A 17,711-nucleotide genomic window follows, 5' to 3' on the forward strand; every position below is an offset into this window, starting at 1 on the left:
TGCAGTGTGTAGGTTTACTCTTTCTAGAGTGTAGTGTTTTATTTTTTCCCTGAAGGTGCTCAGTAGACGGATAGTGAGGATCTAGTGTAGTGTTGTGTCGTAGAACAATACACTGTAAAGTATTGGAGACAGTGCTGAAATCATACATGGTTGCATGGTGAGTTATTATCATTGCTATCAACAGAATGCAGTGGAGGATTAGTATCTCTAAATTGTTCTGGTGTGTGGTGGGTTAGTGTCCCTTGAATACAGTGTAGTTTGGACATCATCTTCAAAATGTGAACCAGTCTAAGGGCCACATGTTCAAAGCATTTTTGCGGTCAGATACTACTGATCAGGCCGTTTCCAAATGCAAAAATGCTTTTACATACGTATAAAACACAAATTGTGATTTGATACCACTTTACTGAATCGCAATTTGCGTTTGCGAGTCCCCATTTGGAAGGGGTGTGTTCAGGGCGACCCTTCGAAATAGCAAATCTGAATGGGCTAAATGAATGTTTTGCGACCGAGTTACGGTCGCAAAACATCCATGTTTTACTGACTTCTTGAAGGAAGTAGTAACCCGTTCGTAAAGAGGGCAAGGTCCCCAGGAGACCCCTTGCCCTTTGAGAATGGAAAACAAAAACATTTTAGGAGCAGGCAGTGGCTACACAGACCACTGCCTACTCTTAAAAAATAAAACTGCAAAGTTTAATTTTCTTTTTAAACGCACCCCATTTTCCTTTAAGGAAAATGTGCTTCATTAAAAAAAAAAATGAAAGATTGCTTTGCTAAAAATCAAACACAGAAGATATGGTGGTCTGCTGACCCCAGCAGGCCACCATTCCTGTGATGGCTGCGATTCCTAATGGGTCACATATTGTTACCTACCTGACTTTTGTGCATGAGGTAGGTCTATATGTGATACTCTAGGAACGACTAATAAAACTCAAAAGAGTTTTCACACATTACGAATACCGATTTTGGAGAGGATCTCAATTAGGAAATCGGTATTCCTAATGTTAGTACCTCTGTCCCTTAGTGATTTTTCTCTGCAGAATGCAGTGGAGGGCAAAAGTCTCTAGAGTGCAATGTGGTTTGTGAAGTGAGTTAGTGACCATAATCTGCAATGCATTATAGTTTGATAATTCTCATAGGATGCAGTGCAGAGTGGCAGGACAGTGCATCTAAAGTGTAGCAAAGTGGGGTGGTGACATATTAGAATGATATCAAGGGCGCATTGTGGTGGGTTAGCGTGTATATTAAGCAGTGCAGTGTGGTGAGTTAGTGAGCCACCTCACAGCACTGCAAAGAAGTGGTTAAAGCCAGTTTAGTTTTGTGGGGTAGTGGCCCTAGTAGATAGGTTAATCTGACTAGAACAGAGGGTTGTGTTATGGGTTAGTGTCTCCAAAGAAGAAGTCTTCATGCTGAGGGGGGCCCTCGAGGGAGGAGCCAGAATTGATCATACGTGGGAGCCAAGCTCTGGCTAAGATGAGCATTTAGTATGTTCCTATAGAATTGAGACAAAGATCATTGACACAGTGTTGTGCTTTTGGTGAAAGCAGTGAGCCACTGTATATACAGCCATCAGTAACTCAACACAATTGCAATGTTCATATTGCTAAATATGTTCAGATCTGCCACTTAGAGTTGCGCGAAAATATGTTTATCATTGTGGGGAACCCAGTGATTTTTTCTATTTTACACACATTGGGGCATTAAAATGTTTAAAGACAATTGCTCTAGCCTATTGTGCAATGTGGTGGGTTAATTCCAACTCAATGTTGGTACAGTGAAATTCAACACTTTAATAATAAAACATTCACTGTAACTTTGGGCCTCTTGTGTTTTTAAGTTAAAAATGAAGTCTAGTCAAACCCCAAAATAACTCTCACTTGCAACCGCGTGTTGAAAGCCTTAGTCTTGGTACAAAAACTGACAACAACAGTGGAGTGTCTCTAGATGTGAAAGACTTCAAAAGTAGGCTGGTCCTGCCAGAGCTTGAGCTGACTATGAGCTAAATCGTCTACTGAACTAACAATTGAGCTCTGAAAGATGAAAGCAGCATTGTGTTTTTGGACCAACCATTGTGGATGTATGTCGTTACAACGCACACTTTTACAACGCATGCACTTACAACGCATTTTTTACAACGCAACATCCACTACAACGCATTCCATTACATAGCATGACACTACAACGCATTTTTAAAAACTACCTTTACAACGCATTCCATTACATCGCATACTACCTTTACAATGCATACCATTACAACGCATAATATTAAATTGCATTTAAGGTAAGTATTGGATAGTATAGGGGTAAAAATTAGTATTCTAACTCCAGGGGGTGCAACAGTAGGGTAAGTGTTGGATAGTATAGGGGTAAAAATTACTATTCTAACTCCAGGGGGTGCAACAGTAGGGTAAGTGTTGGATAGTATAGGAGTAAAAATTACTATTCTAACTCCAGGGGGTGCAACAGTAGGGTAAGTGTTGGATAGTATAGGGGTAAAAATTACTATTCTAACTCCAGGGGGTGCAACAGTAGGGAAAGTGTTGGATAGTATAGGGGTAAAAATTACTGTTCTAACTCCAGGGGGTGCAACAGTAGAGTAAGTGTTGGATAGTATAGGGGTAAAAATTACTATTCTAACTCCAGGGGGTGCAACAGTAGGGTAAGTGTTGGATAGTATAGGGGTAAAAATTACTATTCTAACTCCAGGGGGTGCAACAGTAGGGTAAGTGTTGGATAGTATTGGGGTAAAAATTACTATTCTAACTCCAGGGGGTGCAACAGTAGGGTAAGTGTTGGATAGTGTAGTGTAATATTATGCGTTGTAATGGTATGCGTTGTAAAGGTAGTATGCGATGTAATGGAATGCGTTGTAAAGGTAGTTTTTAAAAATGCGTTGTAGTGTCATGCTATGTAATGGAATGCGTTGTAGTGGATGTTGCGTTGTAAAAATTGCGTTGTAAGTGTAGTGCGTTGTAAAAGTTGCGTTGTAAAGGTTGTTCCCCACCATTGTGCTCCATCTGGCAATAAAGCAACCTACCATTGCAATAATGACTGTATTCCTGCAAGCCAATATGAGGGATGGTTCAGTCCCGGCTAGCGGATTCTGCAGCCCTTGAGACGGGCATCAATATTTATCAAGTCATACAAAAAAGAAAAGGCATCCCTAAGGTTGACAATTTCAAGACAATTGTGCACCCATGCGGACCTACACCGCTCACCTACACACACATTAACATAGATACCACATACATCCAAGGAAGGAGACAGAGCAATAAAACGCACAGGAATATATGCATATACAGACAACCCATCTAAAGCCACTCATATATATAGGCCAGCAGACAACGAGGCACACAGGCGTACAGGTACCCATAGGGATAGACCACAGGACAGAGAGTCTTCCTTACATACTGACCGAGAGGCATGGTATGTTTTGTTGGTCAATGGATATCAACATATGCTGTACTAATGGTTTCACAACGAGCTAAAGTGAAGAGAGACTGGAAAGTGGCATCAAGAGAGTGGAAATTGGGACAGAGGAGTCAATGCTCTGATGGAGAGTTGGGAATGGTGCACAAAGCAAGTCAAGGAGGGAAGATGGTGTGTGATTGCAGCTTCAGGCCCCCTTAATATTTAGATGCTTTACTGAGGAATTAGAACAATGGAATGTTGAGAGCTCCTTTGAAGACAATGAAATGGCTCCAGGCTTATAGTGGCTGGTAGAAGCCTTCTGCTCCAACATCGCAATGCTTGTCTTGCTGTTTCTCCCTTTTTAATTTGGAACATTCTACCCTCAGGGAGTGAAATGTTCTCATAGCCTTTTAAACATTCTGCCTCAGGCTATACCGGTTGTTAAAGGCTCTCCACTTCAAGTTTTGTTACATCACTGAAGAAGTTTTGATGTCACACAGCTACCACAAGAAAGGTATCCCTCAAAGTAATCTCTGTAGAAACCACCTTTGTTTCTACCTACACCTGTGGGTCACAATTGAAAATAACCAGTAATGATGGCAGTTCTATACACCGACCCTGACCCACCCCCTCCCCATGTCCCTTGTTGTGCATTTCATGCCATATGAATAACAGAAGTGCTATTGAGTTACAGCTAAAAATGCCATGCAGATGTGTTAAACAATATTGGAAACTGTACCTGATAGGATATTCGACTGGCACTTTTCTCCAAGGGGTGGGGTCCTGAAGGCGACTGCAAAAGAGGAGTCAAGGGTTAGATCCATTGATAATATGAGGGACATACTAATGAGTAAAGTGAAAGTGAGAAGCAGGAGAGGAGCCACTCATCACACATGTATACCCTGAGCCTGCCCCATCTCTTTGTCTCTTTCCCTCCTACCCAGCCTCTAATACCCTGAACTAGATTGCGTGACATATGCCCCCTTCAGAGGGGCAGTTAGTTTGTATAACCTCAGAAAAGAATGTTATATACCATGCCTCAGGGGAAAACAAGCTATTTGCACAAAATGAATGTCCTGTAGATACAAACTGAACCTGTACATTGTTCGTACTCTGCACATGTGCATCATTTCGCATTCACAAGCATTGCTGTTTGAAATGAGGCCATACATTTTTTGTGACTTGTTCTGTGTTTTGTGACTAGTTCTGTGTTTTGTGACCTGCTCTGTGTTTTCTGCATCACAGCTGTATTTGCAGGCTTTCCCTAAGGTCTCTGAAGATGTCTGCAAGTGACAAAAGGTTGAGTTGATGTATCCTACGTCATCAGTGGTTTCCAGCCCAGTAACAGGGATGTCATAGGACCCACAGGTAACATAGGAAGCCAGCTACTTAATCAAATTATCTGGAATGTTCTATCCAGGTGACCCACACAGGCCCACGTTAGGGCAATGTTGAGAATAAGAGTATTTTGGAAACTACATTTTGATGTATTGGGGTACAAGGATATAATTGTATCCGGGTATTGCAGACCCTTCAGGGTACAAAAGTTGCAGAATATCTTACACGCTAGGCAAGTCTGAACATGCTAATTTAAGCGACAATAAAGGAATCTCTGAATTCACAGATCAGAGCTAAAAAGACCACAGTTGGCCATTTAATACTAAAAGTATTTTGAAAGCAAGAAATCTTTTTTGCAGACAATCACCAATGGGTAATGTGACAGAAACTGAAACAATGAGCTCATTGGAGGTGCTAGTGAGGTCTAATGACAAAGGTGCAAGTGACCTAGAGTTTAAACCACTTGACATGAGTGTACTAACTGAAATCCTCTGTTAGAGCTGCCAGGCATGGAAAGGAGGCTAAAGATGTCAAAAGCAGCACAACCATGTATAAAGTGGGCAGAAAAATAGCAAAAAGGCGCCAATTGTTGCAGTAAATGGTAAAGCAAACTAATGCACACTCTCAATCTCAACCTTTAACACCTCAATGGAGCCATTATCAGTGTAGTTCTGTGGCCATTAATATATTGCATTCATGGTAATGCTTATCCTTATTACTGTAATCCTGAACACCGATTCTGAATTACTATCCGTGCCACCACTGTCTCTTGGAATTGTAAGGGGAAAGGAGGGGGTTGAAGCTTTATTATTCCTGAGGCGATGAGTAGAGTACGTTCAGACCCATAAGAATATGCAAAGAAGAAGAATAGTGATGAAGTCAGCAATTATTATCTCAATAATCTTCATCCAAAAAGTCCAAATGTATTTTTCAGCCAAGACCAACTACTCCACCCATTTAGGTTGAATCCATCAATTTTCTTTAATTTTTTATGCTTTTTGGGTGTTATTAATGTGTTCTTGAATATTTATTAAAACTTTGGGTTTGTATGAACCCAACTATGGCATAGACCTCACCCTTAGCAGCCAAGAGAAAATCCATAGCCATTCGTTTCTGCAAACTGGCTGTTTTCTACTTGATCTGAAATAAGACTCGAGGCAAGGATGGAGGCATTTGTGACCTCTTCTGAACCCGTAGCAAAAGCTTAAGCTTCATGCAGAGCTAGTCCTATTCCGTACAATGAGAAACAGAATGGCAAAGAATAGAGCAGATTCAGAAATGCTTCTGGCCAGCCTTTTATGATAAGCAAGTCTGAGTGTGATGGATTCCTGAGATGATGTAGGCGGTACAGCCAGTACCCGACTAGTAAGTGGACAACCAGAGAATTTAGTTCCAGGCTGTTCATTAGTTTGACAATGAGAATGCAGAAGATAACTGAAAATAGTAAGCGTTGTCATCAGAATGCAGTAGAGCTGAGACTGTAATGTCTGCCATGGTTAACATGGTCCTGTAAGATGGTGTTGGCTATCAGTAAACATTAAGGCAAAATAATGCAGTTTCTCAACTGTTCCTGAACAAGGATCCAAATCTCTCATCAAAGGGCCCGAAGACAGATGCGTGCCGGAATGGACCAGTCCAGGTCAGCAGCCCAACGGTGGCTGCATCATTGACATTTTCTCAGGTTTTGTTTCCCGCGAGTGGCAACAATTGGTTGCATGGGGGGCAGCAGAGTTGCCTGGGCAGTCAACAGGGGTGGCAGTACAGCTTAAAAGGGTCAAACATACCCTAATAGACACCTTGCTGCCTGCCTGCCCCCATGGACTGCCGGTACACGCTTCCCCAAACTATGCCTGGAGTTTCTTTATGCCCACCCACCTATCCCTTTAGCTTTGACAATCTTTGTGTGGGTGGGGGGGGTTAAGGAGTCCTGTTTTGACCACGAAACAGGCTGCCATTATAGGGCACACAGATTTAGGAGCAGGCTGATTCAGAATGATATAGTTTTTTTGAATAACCAGGGGACTAAGGTAGGGTCTAATTGCCCAGGCTCACCCCCACCCCCATTGGGTGCCAGGGGGTTTTCTTTTATTGGGTTGCTCTGCCATGGTTCTTTTGGTGGGGTAGCTGCTTTGCTGGCCCTAGCTCCCTCTATCTTGAGTGAGCGGAGAGTTTGCCTTGTAAATAACAATCTGTCCTGAGTCAATTAAATGTATGCGATGCCACTAGGAACTGAGGGTGGTCATCAATCATGGAATGCGAGCATATGTTGGTAGGAGATTGTTTGTATTAGTTAAAAGACGGTATCTGTTTTGTATGTAATAAAAAATATTTTTCGACTTGATGTCATATTTAGGAAGTGTAATGAATATGGCCAGAGAATGTGCACGTTCTTTAACGCAAGAATGGTTTGTCATTACATCATATGCGAAGAACCCCTTTGCTTTGGCTTAGGGAGGACAATTGTAGTCTTCTTTTCCAGCCCAAAGGTCTCACGACGGTCCCTCACCTGTGCATTTATAATTATCATGTGTGCCTAATATCAGCATTCAATCTAGACAGCTTGCACAGTTCATAAACAAAGCACAAGGTATATAACTGATACCATTCGGCTGCCCCTACCCACTCTCCCGGATACCTCCCTTCTCAGGACGCAAATATCACGTCAGCGTACAAAGTACAAGGGCCCAATTCACGAAGGTACTTACGTGTAGTAAAGTGCACTTTACACTGCGCTGTGCAGAGATTCTGATTCGAGTGCGGCGATTGCACCGCGAGTGTGGAGACACTGCCACGAGAGCGGTGACTCTGCCATGAGTGTAGAGACACTGGCACGAGTGTGGTGACTCCGCCATGAGCGTAGAGACACTGCCACGAGAGAGGTGACTCCGCCATGAGTGTAGTACCACTGCCACGAGAGCGGTGACTCCTCCATGAGTGTGGAGACACTGCCACGAGTGCGGTGACTACGCCATGAGTGTAGAGACACTGCCACGAGAGCGGTGACTCCGCCATGAGTGTGAAGACACTGCCACGAGTGCGGTGACTCCGCCATGAGTGTGGAGACACTGCCACGAGTGCGGTGACTACGCCATGAGTGTAGAGACACGGCCACGAGAGCGGTGACTCCGCCATGAGTGTCGAGACACTGCCACGAGAGTGGTGACTCCGCCATGAGTGTAGAGACACTGCCACGCGAGCGGTGACTCCGCCATGAGTGTAGAGACACTGCTACGAGTGCGGTGTCTCCGCCATGAGTGTAGATACACTGCCACGAGTGCGGTGACTCCGCCATGAGTGTGGAGACACTGCCACAAGTGCGGTGACTCCGCCATGAGTGTAGAGACACTGCCACGAGTGCAGTGACTCCGCCATGAGTGTGGAGATACTGCCACGAGAGCGGTGACTCCGCCATGAGTGTGGAGACACTGCCACAAGAGCGGTGACTCCGCCATGAGTGTAGAGACACTGCCACGAGAGCGGTGACTCCGTCATGAGTGTGGAGACACTGCCACGAGAGCGGTGACTCCGCCATGAGTGTGGAGACACTGCCACGAGAGCGGTGACTCCGCCACGAGTGTAGAGACACTGCCACAAGAGCGGTGACTCCGTCATGAGTGTGGAGACACTGCCACAAGAGCGGTGACTCCGCCATGAGTGTGGAGACACTGCCACGAGAGCGGTGACTCCGCCATGAGTGTAGAGACACTGTACGAGAGCGGTGACTCCGCCATGAGTGTGGAGACACTGCCACGAGAGCGGTGACTCTGCCATGAGTGTGGAGACACTGTCACGAGAGTGGTGACTCCACACTTGTAAGTTTACTACACATAAGTACCTTTGTGTATCAGTCCCTAAGTGTGTCTCCAGAGAAGTAGCTAACTTGGTTACATGTACGTGGTTCACACTTACTCCAAATGCCAAAGCCTGTTATAGCCAGGATTAGAACGATGTTCAGAGCTGCACTTATCCATATTGCACACCTGTATGAACGGTGACACTCTGGGCGAGCTGCAAAATTTAAAAACAAAGAAAATAATTGTGAATTAGAAATCAATAACTATGTACAATTCAAGACATGCTCTTACATTGACTCTTTCAGTGTCCTCAAAGAGAAGATGCATTTAACAATATTTAATCACTCAGGACCAGTCGACCATAGGTTCACTTTTATGCTTCTTGTATTTTTATTGATTAAAATTGTCCACACCTCATGAATTCTTCACTAATTTTCATACTTTGTGTGCACATTTCTTAATTCATGCGCACAACCAAGTGTCTGCAATATAGATCCGGAACATGTACTTTGATGTGAAACATTGCCTCTGGCTGACATCATGTGCGTTAAATCTCTCCATAGTTAAGTGAAGCTGCAGTGTGTTCTGAATGAACCCATCACCACTTTAGGAAAAAGTTAAAGACTCACCCTTTAAAGAACACTGCCTTATACAACATTTACCATCCAGAACCCACCTTCCTCACCTCTTACTCATTGACTGTAAGCTGGCCATTGGTAATGTACAGTGCACCTGTGCCTTTGGGCTAGGCTAATGAAATAGCATTGACATACATACATACATATACATACATACATACATACATACATACATACGTACATACATATAAATATACACCACACGTTTAAATTGCGACCAGATGAACGAGCAAGGAAACTTTAAGAAGTGTGCACACATACATAAATCAAGCTCACTTTTATTTCAATATAGCACTCATCCTGACATTAAACTATCTGCATTAATTAATTCTATAAACGATTTTGAACCATGTGCACATTCGGATACACTGTGCCTTGCATTTCCAGTAGAGGGCTGCTCTTTCACTTCACAGCCTGTGAAAGGTCATAGGAATGCCACAATCCTATATTTCCAGACATGGCCACAACTTTGTGCTGCTGTGGTGAGTCTGCAGGGGCATGTTCTACTTGTCCCCAAATGCTTGGACCTTGAGAGGTTTCCTCATCACCCAGGTTGGCAACTAAGCGTCCATGTTTTTGTAAAATGCTTTAAAAGGCATTTCTATGGACTTTATTTAAACTAATGAACTCTCAGGGTCTTATTCCTGTATTGGCTACTACAGTTATTCTTTGAACACCTATCCTTGAGCCGCTGTGGTCCCTTGACTGTAGTTGTAGGACATTATCCTCTTTGTGAGTCACTGACAGCGATTGGTTTGTACAGGAAGGAGTGCTGGGGCACAAGGTTTTATCTCACAGCCAGCAGTATCAAAGTTCAGGGCGCCAAAAAACAAGGTTGGGCAGCCTCGATTCCACCTCATGCCTCTTTCATTCCACATGAGGCACTCCCACGGCTCTTTATCTCACTCCTGCAGGTTCTTTTTCATCTCTGCTTTCTCCTTTTGCTATTGTTATTCCCTTCCTCCTTCTTTCCCACTTTTGTCTTTTTTTCTCTTGTTCTGGATCAAAGTCTGTTGAGGAAAAATAAGTGCAGGTTCCAAAAAATAAGTGCAAATTGGACCCACCTGCAACTAGCAACTCAGAATATGCACTGGTCACTGAAAACTAACTTCTGAGGAATGCTGGCCGACACTCAGTACTTTTACAAACAAGCTTTATATCTAACCTTGTTGGTAACTATATATTACTATCACTTCGAAAAAATGTCGCCATAACCCAAGGGGGGGCAAGAGAGATCCAGTGTACAGTGTCCTGAACTGATACTGCAGCCCAAGTATATGTAGGAAGTGTAGGGGCTCCTGAGTGCCCCAGGCACGTGCGGAGTAGATGCATGTATTCAATGGCATAGAATGGACGTACAGACCAGACGATCACTAAAACTGCCTGATTCTTCCCATTTCACATTACAGAAAACAGCTTTGGCACTTTAGTGGGTAGTTCAGTGCTACCATGGCAGACAAGACCCAATTTAGGACTCTCCACATGTGGAGACATGCAGAGTTTTGTTGCAACCTCATGCAACAGGGTGTTGAGACTCTGATATTCATCTGATTACTTATTTCTACACGAGACTGGCATGTTGGCGAGAGTGGAAACTCAATCATATGCACCTCTGTCATGTGTCTGCATTGAAACGGATAGGATCAGTCGTTTTGAAGAGCGATACAGGGTCAAAGGCACAGGAGCCGCTGTCAAGTGAGTGAGAACAACTCCAAGCCGGGCAGGAGGGTCCCCTTCGCTGTCTACTAAACACAGGATGGGGTTTTGGCAGCTTTCTGATGATCATGAATATGTGAAGGATATCAATTCATTTGGGACCTTTTATCACTAATGTGTTGTACTGGTTGCATTGTCTCTCTCATTGTGGCCATCACTTCTCACCTTAAAACCCCTGTCCTGGTGCCATCCTTTCCTTTCTTTTCTTTTCTTTTGTTCTGCTTTTATCCTTTTGTGTCTATTCTTAAAAGAACTGCAGTATCTATCCATTCACTTGTAGTGCGTGGGCATCTTCTCTTAGGTGTATAATTTACTCTACATGAACACCATACTCAGTGACGAATTTTTATATGAAAACTGATAATCTCAGTTGGAAAATGCTTCAGGAGAGAATCTCTCCTCAGTGCTCACTGCCAGTGACTTGTAAGACAGTAACTGCCTCCTCCGTGTCATCGGATATGGCATTAATTTACATCTGACAATGTTTCGCATTCATTGCTCACTGCTGCTGCTCGTGGCACGGAGAGGATCTCTGAATTGCAAATCATTTTGTAAAAGTGGTCCTCACAGGAGCAGACAGCAGGGCTGTTCCATCCTCCCCAAAACCCACTAGTGAACTGGGACTCTCTGGTGCAAGTGCCACAATATTTTGTTCACATCACTGTGTGCAGAATATCAGTGTCTGACTTGTTTTGAGTCACTAAGGTGACACTGGACAGATTGCACCGACTAATGCTAATGGATTTTCCATCACATATGGCTCAGAGCTGGTGTTTTGCCCCACCCCATCCCCTTTAGCTACTAAAAGGGCACAATAGGTGCTGATAGTTAGATCAACAGTATTATACTTTTGGAAAATAGCTGTTTGGAGATCAGCTGCATCCTGAGCACCAGTCAGGTGATGTCCTTCTTGCAGGAGATGGTTCCTTTGCGGTACGCTGTGGGTGTCAGGGTGACTGTACTAGGTGCCACAGAGACATCCATGTGTTCCTGCAGGTTTGACATTAAATCACCTAGTCAGAAGTCTTGATGCAGGCTCCTTTGAAGTTGGTCCTACTTTCCCAATCCCAGCATAGAAGTGATCCATGGAATGGCACTTTCCATCCACCAGAGGATGCCTGTATGTAGGATTCTGCTCCAGAATCAGCAATTCATCCACAAGTTAGACACTTTTCTGTCACCCTCCAAGTCTTATCCATGCCCATTACAGATCCGCATAGAGTGCACCTTCCCCTGAAACCTCCTTAGCAGGGAGCAGCGCAGCTTCATCTTACAAAGCTGATTATTCAGCATCCGGTATCTATGTTTTTTAAGAATCTATGGGGCAGATTTATATCCGAGTTGCGCCACTTTTACGCCGCCGTTGCGTCACTTTTGTGATGCAGCGGCGGTGTAAACCCTGCGCCATGTTGCGCCCCATTTACATCGTGACGCATCTATGGAGATGCGTCACGGTGTAAAGCCCTGCGCCACATGAAACCTGCGTCAGGTTTCATGTGGGCGTTTCTACTCAGGGGGGGCGTTCCGTCGCAGGAACGCCCCTGAAAAGTGACTCAGTGAAATCTATAAGATTTCACTGAGTCACTTTCCCATCGCTGATGCGTCAAAACCCTGCGCCTGCTTGAAGCAGGCGTAAGGCTTGACGCACCATGTTAGGGATAGGGTAGGTTGGAACAGTGCTGGAGTTGGGTCGCAACTTCAGCACTGCGCCAACCTTACGCCGGCAGATGCGTCACGTATCTGCTTGTCCTTGCGCCACGATGCGCCGCATTGTAAATGCGGCGCATCTGCGGTGGCGCAAGGGCAAACTTGCGTGACGCATCTTCCCTGGCGCATCCATGCTGATTTGCAGGGATGCACCAAGGAACATAAATCTGCCCCTATGGCTGTTTATATCTAACTTTTAATTTATCCTTGTCACTGAGGCACGTGTGTTGCAGATAATAAATGTAGAGGTTTCTGGAGTTACTGGAGCACCTGGGGAAATCGTTACATGTCTAGTAGTTGAACCACATTCTAAAGATGTAGCTTTAAAGACTGGTTTCTTTTCCTTGGACACATGACTTGTTGTAATGTTCCCATAAGAGGTGGACCTGTGCTTGTTGTGAGCATTGAGCAAGGCCTAGGCTGAGAAGTGAAATGCAGGTGAATGTGTCTCACTTTGCACGAAGAACAAAATGCAATGTCCGGTGGTGGTGAGAAGGCTTTCAATCTTAACCATTGCACGGAAACAACAGACACTGAGGCACTGAGGTCACACCAGGGTGATATGATCACAGAAAGGTGTGAAACCCACAACTGTTTATTATTTGACTCATACATCCTGTGTATGAATATGAATACATGTTTTTCACCATTTAGTAGAGAGGGGAAAGAAGAAATACAAGTGGTGAGTATTTAGGACAATGCAGTTAGAAAGTGACGGTGATAAATATAATTTCTGTTTGTGAGTTTGATGCACTGATTACATCTTCAACAGGGAAATTTGCAAGTTTTCCTGGGTTCCAAATTTTAGTGATGGCAAAAGGGCATTTTGTTGTGATCAACACTGATTTATGATTCTGCTTTATAAACCGAGGCCTTTTGAAGTTTAGGATCAGTTATTACTGCATTCTGTGCTTCACAATGATTCTTTTTATCCTATAACACAATGTTGAGTTTGAGAAACAAACAATTGTTCTCCTTCCTCTTTTAGTTTCACATATGCCAACCCTTCCATAAGTTTGTAAGAGAGCTTCAAAAACAATACTATGTTTCAAGATAAAGTACTTTATTGTTTTCCTTCTATGTCCTCCTGCTAAAGTCTTATTGCAAGTAGATGATCATAGTTTTTTACCACCTACGACTCACCTACACAGTTACCCTATTGCAAACACTTAGGGGTCGATTCCGATCCGGGTAGGACAGCTCTCAGAGAGCTGTTCGTAGCCTTACCTTACGACCGACACGTACCCGTAGCCGGTCCGTCCTGTTGATGAAGTACAATGCGCATAACTGCCAAAAACCCGACCGACATGTAGGCTGTGATTCAAGCTCCATTCTCCGTCCGAGCCGTAACTCCTAACGCCGAACCGAGTGGCCCGGAAGCAGTATCCATAGCAGTTTCCGCCCTGAAAAGTACGATGCGTACTTCCTAGGCGCTGGACGGGTCGCCACATACGACACGTCACAGTATCTGGAAAAGAAGCATATCAGCTACGATTCGTGCCACAACTCAATCCACGGCTAAGAGACGGACCAGATTGAAATGGGTACGAGACGGAGCAACAAGTAGCGTGTACAAGACGAACACATCATGAATCCCATTGCGCAGGTCATACGAGTACTCTACATCTATGACCGGATCAGGAACAGACAGGGATGGCGCAGACGGTAAGTCAGACACCTACCACACAAACAAGCAACACGTACCCGCAAAATGGCACACACACACAGGGGATCCACATCCTGGCCACTAACAACAGGCCAACATAGGGGTTGTATGGCCAGCACCACTACCACCCCCACCCATAGGGCTAATATTGACCATCACTACTGCCACCCCCACCCATAGGGCTTATGTTGCCCATCACTACTGCCACCCCCACTCATAGGGCTTATGTTGCCCATCACCCCTACCACCCCCACTCATAGGGGACCTGTTGCCCATCACTACAGCCACCCCCACTCATAAGGGACCTGTTGCCCATCACTACTGCCACCCCCACTCATAGGGCTTATGTTGCCCATCACCCCTGCCACCCCCACTCATAGGGGACCTGTTGCCCAGCACTCCTGCCACCCCCACCCATAGGGGACCTGTTGCCCATCACTACTGCCACCCCCACCCATAGGGGACCTGTTGCCCATCACTACTGCCACCCCCACTCATAGGGCTTATGTTGCCCATCACCCCTGCAACCCTCACTCATAGGGGCCTGTTGCCCAGCACTACTGCCACCCCCACCCTTAGGGACTATGTTGTCCAGCACTCCTGCCACCCGCACCCATAGGGGACCTGTTGCCCATCACTACTGTTGCCCATCACTCCTGCCACCCCCACTCATAGGGGATCTGTTGCCCAGCACTACTGCCACCCCCACCCCTAGGGACTATGTTGGCCAGCACTCCTGCCACCCCCACCCATAGGGGACCTGTTGCCCATCACTTCTGTTGCCCATCACTCCTGCCACCCCTACTCATAGAGGACCTGTTGCCCAGCACTACTGCCACCCCCATCCCTAGGGACTATGTTGGCCAGCACTCCTATCACCCCCACCCATAGGGGACCTGTTGCCCATCACTACTGTTGCACATCACTCCTGCCACCCCCACTCATAGGGGACCTGTTTCCCATCACTACTGCCATCCCCCACTCATAGGGCTTATGTTGCCCATCACCCCTGCCACCCCCACTCATAGGGGATCTGTTGCCCAGCACTCCTGCCACCCCACCCATAGGGGACCTGTTGCCCATCACTACTGCCACCCCCACTCATAGGGCTTATGTTGCCCATCACTACTGCCACCCCCACTCATAGGGCTTATGTTGCCCATCACCCCTGCCACCCCCACTCATAGGGGACCTGTTGCCCAGCACTCCTGCCACCCCCACCCATAGGGGACCTGTTGCCCATCACTACTGCCACCCCCACCCATAGGGCTTATGTTGACCATCACTACTGCCACCCCCACTAATAGGATGTGTGATGCGCCACACATCCATCATACACCGACATCATGTAACTCAGCAAAATACATCTCCCTAACAACATGACAACAGTGTGTAGTCTGTGACAAATGCCCACAACAGTGATCATGACTTCGAACATACAATGTAACTGCCATCACATGTGTGACCAAACAATTAGTGTGGCCTACACAAGGCAAGCATCACTAGCACTGTGGCAATGTAAAAATAACACCCCCTCACTGTGTAGAACAAAAGTTAAGTGTGGGGTTCCAAACTGCAGCAGATGTTGAGCATTGTGGTGATGGGGTCTAAAACCCCCCTCATCACAGTGACCAAAAGGTAAGTGTCATCATGGACAAAGCTGCAAATACCAAACAGCATGTATGATTCCTGCTCCCAAAACATGAAACACCTTTGGGCCAAAGTAGTGGTTGTGTCCCATACCCACAGAGATGTGGTGAGGCTAACAGTGCTGTGATAACCTAACATACTCCCGGCCATGTGCAGACAAGCACCACTCATGGGGGCTGACAATGCATACAGTGTACAATGACACAAAAGCAGAAGTGACCATCACAAAGCATACACACATCTTGAAAATAGACACACTAATCAAAACAACCTGTGTAGACTGTAGGTGTCAGGTCACAAACTCACATTCCATGCCAGCAATGGCACCTAACAACCAGGATGAATGTGCAGAATGATGTGATGTGACTCACAGGGACAGCAGGGTAAATCACAATAACAACATCCAGACAATGGCCCACAACAGCAATACCAATGCACTGGTGCAGATGCACAAACACAAACAGGCAATCTCACACTGCACATCTGACACAACATGTGTGTGTGTGTCTCAGTATCCCCAGGCAAGTGCACAACACATGAGGGGGGCTGAACCACAGTGAGAAAGATGTGGACACAGTGCCATACAAAAGTAACCCATCAATGGGCCCCCCTTAGTGGGCAATCAGTCATTGTGAGATTAGAGGGAGCACGACAGACACATGTGACACAAGCTGGAATGAACACAAACTAACACAGCAAGAGACTGACACACAACAGCACTACCCCCAGGGACCAGACATTGGGGTGACACAAGCATGCATGACACCTCCACTGTGGTGACAAAGATAGATGTCGTACAAACTTTGAAACCCAGACATGTGTCCTGTGCCACAAACGTACATCACACCTACACAAACACATATCACTCAGCATGGCCCGTCATCCATGGACAAACGGGAGCTAGGGGCACATCCATGCAAACATTTACATCAGTCCACCCTCAACACCACACACCCTGAACTGCACCAATGTGCATCTGTGAAACCCACATGGACAGTAATGTTGGGAGGAACTAAGGTGCACAGAATCATCACACAAGGACAGTGTACAACCCTGGTGAATGACAGACATACTGCAAAGTATGCGGTACATGGCCATGACATCAAAGCTCACGTAACCTGCGGAATACCTGCCACAGTCCCAGAACAATGCAGAAGCCAAGGAGAACCACAAGGCACACATGCTGACACCTGCAAACATTGCAGCCCTGAACCGGACAAGTGGGAGCAGTCACACACACATACACATGTCTCAAACACTGAAAGGTACCACCTAGGTACAACTACATGATTTTGCGAACAAACAAGTGCCGTGGGGACCCCTGACTGTGTCCCATCTGCGTCTGACAACATCATCACCACTCAGAAGTGACAAATCCCAATGATGAAACACCAATTAACAGTAGTGTGTCATGCACCCACACATCTGGTAGCCCATGGCAAAGTTGTGGGATGAACACAGTACCACTCAGCAAGCATAAACAACAGGAACATATCAAGGGAACACTGTCTGTGTATGAAAAGGGATGTGGACACACACACACATGCTCACACAACACACAACATCGGCACAGGCAGTGTGATGGAACAACACACTTACCTGAGGGGACTCAACTGCTGTGGAAGCTCAGCTGTGCCAAACATAGTCCCAGCATGTCTCAGTCATGTCAGCAGAACACTTGGTCAGTCAGCCATCAGTTACCACACAATGAAGCCTCAGGTCACAACAGCCTGTGTACGGGAGTGTCCCTTAAGTCATATGCACATACTCAATACATATGTCCAGCAAGTT

General features: G+C 45.6%; 1 protein-coding gene across 2 annotated transcripts in view; it reads right to left on the reverse strand.

The window, feature by feature from the left end:
* LOC146812975 (killer cell lectin-like receptor subfamily F member 2) overlaps nucleotides 1-17,711 on the reverse strand; it is a 63,898-nt gene that overhangs the window by 21,674 nt on the left and 24,513 nt on the right. For both annotated transcript variants that reach the window (XM_085614659.1, XM_085614658.1), the window contains exons 2-3: nucleotides 8,659-8,757; nucleotides 4,151-4,204 (exon numbers count right to left, since the gene is read on the reverse strand). In XM_085614659.1, the coding sequence (XP_085470785.1) occupies nucleotides 4,151-4,204; nucleotides 8,659-8,757 (153 nt within the window). The remainder of the gene's footprint in view (nucleotides 1-4,150; nucleotides 4,205-8,658; nucleotides 8,758-17,711) is intronic.

This window comes from Triturus cristatus, chromosome 7, assembly GCF_964204655.1.
Source record: "Triturus cristatus chromosome 7, aTriCri1.1, whole genome shotgun sequence".
Lineage (NCBI taxonomy): Eukaryota > Metazoa > Chordata > Amphibia > Caudata > Salamandridae > Triturus > Triturus cristatus.